At 41.9% G+C, this 8,680-nt stretch overlaps 1 protein-coding gene across 1 annotated transcript; it reads left to right on the plus strand.

Annotated features, from left to right (window-relative positions):
• Positions 1-207: 207 nt before the first annotated feature.
• Positions 208-7,313, plus strand: LOC137297143 (glycine receptor subunit alpha-2-like). Its single transcript, XM_067829159.1, has 6 exons — positions 208-269; positions 946-1,166; positions 2,444-2,526; positions 2,978-3,115; positions 5,801-6,156; positions 7,134-7,313. The coding sequence occupies exons 1-6, from the start codon at positions 267-269 to the stop codon at positions 7,311-7,313; spliced, it is 981 nt and encodes a 326-aa protein (XP_067685260.1). The 5' UTR covers positions 208-266.
• Positions 7,314-8,680: the final 1,367 nt, after the last annotated feature.

Genomic DNA, 8,680 nt, shown 5'->3' on the forward strand with positions numbered 1-8,680 from the left:
TGAGTGAGTGATTGAGTATGGTTTTACGCCACGTTTAGTAATATTCCAGCAATATACACGAGGAATCGAACCCAGGTTTTCGGCGCGAAGAGCGAGCGCTTTAACCACTACTCTACAACACCAACCCGTGTCGATAAGATGTTGTGCAGTGTTTGTTTGTGTCAGTCGACGAGATGTTTATTCCATGCATTTCTGTTGAAGGTAAAGCAACCCAGGTGCTTGTGGATTTGACCTTGATCTCACTGGGACCTGTGAATGACATTGAAATGGTGAATATGAAAAAACATAGCATTTTCTCAATGTTATCCACATTCATAACTGGATCATTCATAAGTCGGTAATTGAATATGAACGAAAAAGGAAATTAAAAATTACTACGAATAAAAATTCCATAATCATAAGAACTATAAACTGAAGTTGAACGATTCCGACTAAATGAGAAGTATGTATTTATGAATCACGCTCTGACTATTATTCCACATTTACCGGATCCTCCTTGTTCAGCATCACCCGTAACCAAACTCACGCAGAGGCTAGTCAATTGTTCACGTTAACAAATTACAGGAACATTTGGCCTAAATATAGAATTACAGTGAATTTGATCAATGACGCCTCAAATATGGTAATATTTCTAAATCATTGGTGTAACTTGATCAAATGTTTGAACAAGAGTCGCAGGCGGTCTTGAAGTCATTGTAGAAACAGCATTAATATACATAGCGTCATGAGCAAGCTATGTGCCTGGATGTGAGCGCCTTATACTCGGATTTATACTATGTTTGCCAGTGCTCTAAAATGCTGTCACGCTGAAATCCTTTCTTGAACTGCATTCCTGAAAGGTTTGTTACAACAATCACGAACAAAGATTGCTATGTCATATACATTTCCCATACTTTTTTCACATTAAATCGTATATCTGGAAATTGAATTTCGTGTTTATTGCAGGAATTTAGCACCAGTTTTCTCCTCCGTCAGGAGTGGCGAGATCCTCGTTTAACCTACGACGATTTCAATTCAAGCATCGTCATCAGCGAGAAGCGTTTGAACTCGCTGTGGGTGCCTGACCTGTACTTCCCCAATTCTAAACGAGAAAGCAGACACGAAATCACTATCCCAAATGTCTTGATTCGCCTGTCCCCGGACGGAACAATTTTATACTCGCAAAGGTCAGTGTAGCCACAGGCCCTTGTGCCTGATAAGATATGAATTTTGGGGGGGGATGACCACCTACTCGAAATGCTGCCCATTCGGGTTAGGGTGAGGGGAGGGGGCATCTCAAAACTATTCTTTTTTTTATTTTTAATCTTAAATTCTCTCAAAGACACGAGGGCATGAGGGTGTAACCCAATTTAATTGTCTTCAAGATTCATTTAGGAATTCGGATATCATTTTACCTAGAGCACAAATGATTGAGATGGGTTCATTTTGGCCAAATGGAAATGCCAAATTTTGTAGGTGCGTAAAACTTTCAAATATTGGTATGGAATATCATGGCCAAATGTCTTCTTTCCTTCGTGCGTTCACAAGTTTTAATTGCAGACATTTTCAAATATACAAGTATTACGGGATTGAGTGGACAAGACAGATGCGTTGAAATTCATGGAGGAAGTTTGTGATCGAAGATGCCACTTTCAAATCTCTTTTTACCAACAATGTCCCATGAAATCAGTTCGGATGGGAAACGTTCAAATATTGTTTGTGTGATATCTGAATACTGCCCCAAATCAGCCTTTTCGACACACCAAAGCCTTACATGTGTACTTTGTTTTTTAACCTGATTCTTAAAGATACAATGGTTGAATTGAACCAATTCTTGTGATCATTCATATGGACACAATCGTTTTTCTTTCCTTCTGATTAACAAAACAAATCCTCATTTCATGAATTCCTTTGTGTCGAAAAGGGTAATGATCTTACCTTCTCTTTTATTACAGAATTCATTTCAAAGATACTGTTGTACACCCTGAAATATGCACTGAAAATGTCTTTTGTTAAGCTACATACCTTTAATCATCTCATGTTCTGCGCAGGAAACGGGACGTTAGCTAGAACGGAGCCTTCTTCTTGTAGGCAGTGTTTTAGAAGATACATTTTTCTCTATCTAAAGAGACCGAAGTTTTCTTTTGACAGTGCATTTTTGTAGTGGCATCCACATGTCTGGACAACATATATTTCATGAAATATATTGGGCAAACGAATTCCAAGCCTTCTGATTCCAAGATATGAATGATCAGTCCCTTTAGGCCACAGTCAAACTGACAACGATTTTACTTTGGGTGAATTGACCGAGCCATCAAAGTTGTGTTTGTGTTGTGCTTTCTGTGTCAGACTTTAAGAGCAATTGCTGCACCACAACACAGCTCACTTCTGAACCAAGATCGGCAAATATTACTGTATCAATCTCAGACAGGGTACAGCAAGAACACACGGTGTCTGGTTTCAGGTTGTCGATGACACTGGAGTGCACCATGGACCTCATCAACTTTCCTATGGACAAGCAAACGTGTAATATCGACATGGAGAGTTGTGAGTAACATTAATAATAAATATCATACCTCATATACCGTTAGAGTGGACATAGCAGGCTACAGAAGATATCCTCAACCACCTACGTTCCTTTAGTTCTGAGAACACCACGATTACTTTCGTCTTTTAGATACAGCCGTGAAGGTCCGGGTCAAACTAATCTTCGATTAGCATGCAACCCGTGCTTGTCGTATAAGGCGACAAACGCGATCGGGTGTTCAGACTTATCATCGTATCCCAATTACGTAGATTTATATTCATGCTGTTGATCACTGGATGGTGTGGTCTAGACTCGATTATTCACACACCGACGCCATACAGCTGGGGAATGTGAGTGCGGCGTAAAACAACTGCAAGCAACTATCTTCTAGGTACAGGAATCAGATGTTGTTGTTTGCATGCTTAACTCAGTCTCCCCTGAAGACTACCCTGACTCACTCACTCGTTACAGACAGCTACACGTCCTCTGATCTCTACTACGAGTTTACCACGGAGCGGAGTGCCGTCGAAAGTCGACCCGGGGTGCAGATTCCTGATTTCCAGATAACTGACATCACCGTGGGGAAATGCCAAAACAAATACGTTACCGGTAAGAAGGGTGGGATTGGGAGATAGGGTGTCAGAAACACATGGCATGATGTAGTAATGTTTAAAAAATTAACTTTAACTTTAAAAAAATTAATTTTGGGTTCAGAGCTTTTGATCAACATTTCCCCATTTCCGTAACTTAGAAGACTGTTCTGGAAGTTGTGTTGGAAGGTACAATAGGAATTCAAATAATTTGGTTCACTTACGTGTCTTAGCGGACATATACCTAAAATACAGTTAATTGTTTCCAAGTATTCTTTAGGAAAATTCTCATTTTAAGTCCTATGTGTTATAATCAATAATCATGTGCAATATGGTTGTCATATGTGGAAATTATACGTCAATCATTACGCAAAGGTCAAATTAATGGCCACGAGAGCCTCGCGTCGCTATACGGCTTGACATTCAATAGTACGGCTAAGATGGGGAACTCTCCGAACTAGTGTTCAACATTTGCTAAGGAGCATGGGGTTTGGGAAGAATATTTAGGAAACGTGGCCTTTTACAAGTACCACATAAGCCAGTTCGGAATGCCTTTCGTCCGATCACAGCGGATTCGACCTTTGCGATCAAGTGTCTTTATGTAACACCTGTGGAGGTCGTTCAGGGCTAAACATGGACATACTGATGGCGACACAATAGGAGATGGGACGGTGGGGTAGCCTATTGGTTACAGCGTTCGCTCGTCACGTCGAGGGCCCTGTTCCCACATGGGTACAGTGTATGAAGCCCATTTCTGGTGTCCTACGCCGAGATGTTGCTGGACTACTGCTAAAACGTAACTCACTAACTCACTCACATCAGGAGTCAAAGTCACATCTTTGGGCTCCATAACGTGTGTGAGCCAATCTTATTTGACTGCCGCCTTCCCAAGTTGCCAGTAATTCACTGGGCCCCTTTCCTCAAAGCGTTACTACAACGATCACCTTAGTGCTAAGGCTGTCGTAAGTCTATGTTAAGTGTGGGAGTTACGATCACCCTAACACCGCTTTGTTCAACGAGGGTCCATTTCACAAAGCGATTGTAACGTTCAGATGATCGTAACTCCTACACGTTAACATAAATTTGCGACTGTCGTTACCTTTGAGGTATGGGCCCGTGGATCTGCTGCCGTGTTGGCGGTTCCAGTCCGCCAGGATACTGATCCAAGTTCCTGCTTATTGGATGAGGTTTCTTCCTCTTCTTCTCTTAAGATAGCAGAAACTCTCCGTTCCATACGCTCTTTTGTTTGTGTTAGCAGATATTGTTGCCTTGCACTTTGTGGACGAGAGTTGTCATCCATAAGGATGAGTGAGTGAGTTTATTTGTACGTCGCACTCAACATTATTCCAGCAATATGGCGGCGGTCTGTAAGTAACCGAGTCTGGATCAGACAATCTAGTGATCAACAGCATGAGCAACGATCTATTTAACTGAGATACGAAGACATGTTTCAACCAATGTCAGCGAGCCTGACCACCTTGGCCTAGATTTTCGAAGCTCTCTTAACGCTAAGATAGTCGTAAGTTAGTATTAATGTATGGCACTTACGACTATCTTAGCGCTAAGAGAGCTTCGAAAATCTAGGCCCTGATCCTGTTAGTCGCCTCTTACGAAAAGCATAGATTACTGCAGACCAGTTCTAATCCATGACGACGATGCCATTCTTGGTACCTCAGGTATCCAGGGCCCCGTTTCCCAAACCTTTCATGGCACTGCGACTACCGTATGTTACACTGTATGACGCATGACATTCGAAACTCCACGACAGCCTTATGAAACCGGAGTCACTGTCTTATCTCTGTAGCGCATTCTGGTCATGGTGCCATTTGCAAGAACATGCAAATAGCCCTTACTATCCCAGATGATTCCACCCTGTACCATGATGGAGCCACCTACATATCTGACATGGTCAGCTATGTTAACGTCTGATATCTTTACTGATTCGACCACTGGCGTCCCTTAAACCTGCGTATTACTAACACCGCGCTTTCAAATTGCGCGGTTTTTTTTACCTAATCAAGTTTCTGGGGAAGTCGGGTGCAACACTTGTGCGCACAGGTTCCAGGAGTCATGAACATCTCTTTTCGTCCTCTTTCTCCGCTTAAAGCTGACACGCCGTTGTATACTGAGCAGCAAAAGAAACGCATAAAATAAAATCTAAGCGTTCATGTCTATGCCTTCTATTTAAACACTTGACAAAACACAGTGTTGCGGTTCAGTATGTATGACTGAAACAATTTTCAAAGCGTGGGTCGGTGGAATAGGAAAGAAACCTACGTCATTTTATGCTCACAATAAAACACAAAATTACATTTAAAATACTAATGTATATTGAAATGAAGTTAAAACGATACATTGTAGCGGGGTAAATAATGACATAATCATGGTAATATTTACTAAAATACAAACATACTAAGAGTGATTATATTTTCTAATTTTGCATGTGTTTTCACGTTCGAAACAAATAGAGCTGAGGTATTGTAGTAATAACTATAGTTAAAGAGTCGGCTCCGAACACCCGGTTTCGCTTCCCCACATTAGTACAATGTGTGAAGGCGTTTTTCCGTGTCCCGAACCGAGATGTTGTTGGAATACTGCCAAAAGCGTTGATAAAACACGTACGCACATTTCAAAACGGCGTTTAGCATATTTCGTCTCCACACTTCAAATGATGAATAACCCACATGTCCTTATTACCCCGTAGGATCGTACACATGTCTCAGGACTGACGTCAGTATAAAACGAGAGATCGGTTTCTACGCCACACAGACATACATCCCCAGCATCCTCATCGTCGTTTTGTCCTGGGCCTCGTTCTGGATAGATCACGAGGCAGTTCCCGCCAGAATTTCAGTTGGGCTCCTTACAGTGCTGACCATCACCACCCAGAGCTCAGGTGCACGAGCACAACTTCCCAGGGTTCCCAATGTCAAGGCCATCGACGTGTGGATGTTGGCTTGTCTGGCGTTTGTGTTTGCCGCTTATACGGAGTATGCTGTCGTCACGGTGCTGACTCGGCGACACAAAAAGGTGCTGAAACAGGATGATTCTATATATAAGGTAAATATTATCAACACATAACTTAACTCCTGTAGCATCGTGTATCAGCTCCCAAAGAAACTCAAAATTTGTCACCAAAACAATTAGACATGTCATAATTTATTGTTCTGTGTATGTGTGAGATAATGACTTTAAGTGGGCGTCACCTACTTTGTTCTGAGGAGTAGTGGGGGGTCAACAGCTTTGTACATAAATATATTAAAAAGTTATGCTTTAAACTAATGGAATAGGGAGGCAGGGGCGGATACATCTCTTTGGAGACTGAGTTAGGGGAACACTCTTCAGTTTCACGAGAGTTTCAATGGTCATTTCGTAAACTTTCACGACAAATAGACGGGGCGCACCCCTGCAAGTCTCCTGGATCCGCCTTCGTAGGGTAGGGGTATTGTAATGATTTTGTGTACTGGACATGCGTGGTGGGGTCTGGTGGAGAGTGTGTGTCACAATTTTAGTCATCTCAAAGCGTTTTCTCGTAATACCAAAGACCCGGGTGCAATTCCCCACATGGGTACAATGTGTGAAGCCCATCTCTGGTGTCCCCTGCTGTGCTGTAGGAATATTGCTAAAAGGAGCGTAAAACTATACCACTCACCCTGGTCATATCTAAGTCCACGAAACAAGTAAAAACTGCAATTAATATACCCACATTTGAGCGACATTGTTTTCACCTGTTGTGATGTATGGTTTTAGTTCCAACAAAGGTATGTAGATCCCTTCTCCTCCGTAAAATACAGCGTTAGGAGGTGAGCTACAGAGCCTTTCCATATTTTGAAATGAAGGTGGACCAGATACAGGCCTGCAAGAACAGTTGGCATTGTCCTTTATTCTCAATTATTAAGGCCGATTTTATGTATCTCTTCAAAGCATATAAGTTATGTATATCTTCATGTATCTTCACAGAGTAACCAACTAACTATGTATTAAAATACATCTTCACAGATTAACCATCTAACCATGCATTATGTGTATCGTCACAGATAAGCAAAGGACCATCACAAAATGAGGCAAAGAATGCACAAGGGAAACAGGAAGTGCGCAGTTCCGACTACGCCAAAGACGCTGGCATTCTAGTCGATAACATTTCAAAATACGGATTTCCTATTTCCTTCATCATATTCAACATCGTATACTGGGTGTATTACTTGCATCTCGCGTGACTGGAAACCAGACAAGAGCAGTACCTGTTTGGTGCGGTGGCTTACCAGCAATGACTCAACTACAGCACTGTCGTTTCTGAAGATGCCTTGTTGGAAGTGCAGTGATGTTTTTCGTTTTTTCATAAATATATTAAATGTTACATTTAGCACACATAAAATATTTTTTGTCATGCATCAGTGTAGATTAGTGTCACACCGCCAATGTCACGCCTCTCTTTGTCAGCGTTTCAGTTAAGTCACATTAAGTTTCAGTTAATTATCACGTGATATTCTGCTATTTTCACATCGGGGTGGATGAAAAGCGGCTGATTGAACAGCGCCTGATAAACTGTGGTCAACTTTGTTAAATTGCACCCGAATGTGTGCTGGTGCTGTTCCCCCATCGAGATATTTAATCATTCATCTATCTCATTTGACCCCAAGCGGACTGTTGGGCCATGGCGAAAGTTAATGTTATGCGGGTCATGCGACTTTCTTGAAAACCCACGACTGAGAGAGTGAGGTTTATAATTAGTTTTACGCAGCATTTAGCAATGTTCTAGTGATATGACGACGAGGAAGACCAGAACTGGGCTTCATATATGTTATGAGGTTATTACATGACAGTTACCCTGTCGCCAGTCACAAGGGCTGACATGGTATTCGAGGTTCCAGTCAGAATCACATGCTCCATGAAGAGACACAGACATGTGACAGTTGTGATTGGATGAAATAGTGTAATATGTTTATGTATGTATATATTTTGATAGCGCATGTCCAGTAATGCACAATGTTAAGTCTTTAGTGTTGTCATTTTTCTTACCACGACCTGTGCTTGTGTGTACAGCTATTTGAAACTGTTGACATTTGGTGCGGAACTGGGATTGATGCCGGACAATTTGACGAGAAAATGTGTTTTACTGTAGTTTGAAGACCAGACTGTACCCATGTGCACATGGAATGGCTGTTGATAGCCTGGATAATGTTAAACACAAGGTTACTATAGAAGTTTACGAGAAAACATTTTGTGCTGTGTTACCTCGAGGGCTGATATGGCTGGCGACAGGGAAACTGCCACACATGACCTTTTCATCATATACCATATCAAGGTACTTACTGCGCTTACGCCCTACACACCCTCAGGAACCAGGCTGCAGCTGATAGGGTATATTCATTCTTGGCCCGGGTAGTCAGTATAGAAATACGCCGACTGCCAGTATTGTATGTGAAAAATGGTCCATATTGACAGGTATGTGATAAATATAATGTCGAACCGGGATCGGGTCGAATTCTATACCTTCATCATCGGATCTGGCACGCCTGAGGATGAAATTGATAGCTGTTTACACGGCAGCTGGTAGTCCCTCAACAAAAGCGATGTGCGAAAG

This window comes from Haliotis asinina, chromosome 9, assembly GCF_037392515.1.
Source record: "Haliotis asinina isolate JCU_RB_2024 chromosome 9, JCU_Hal_asi_v2, whole genome shotgun sequence".
Taxonomy (NCBI): Eukaryota; Metazoa; Mollusca; class Gastropoda; order Lepetellida; family Haliotidae; genus Haliotis; species Haliotis asinina.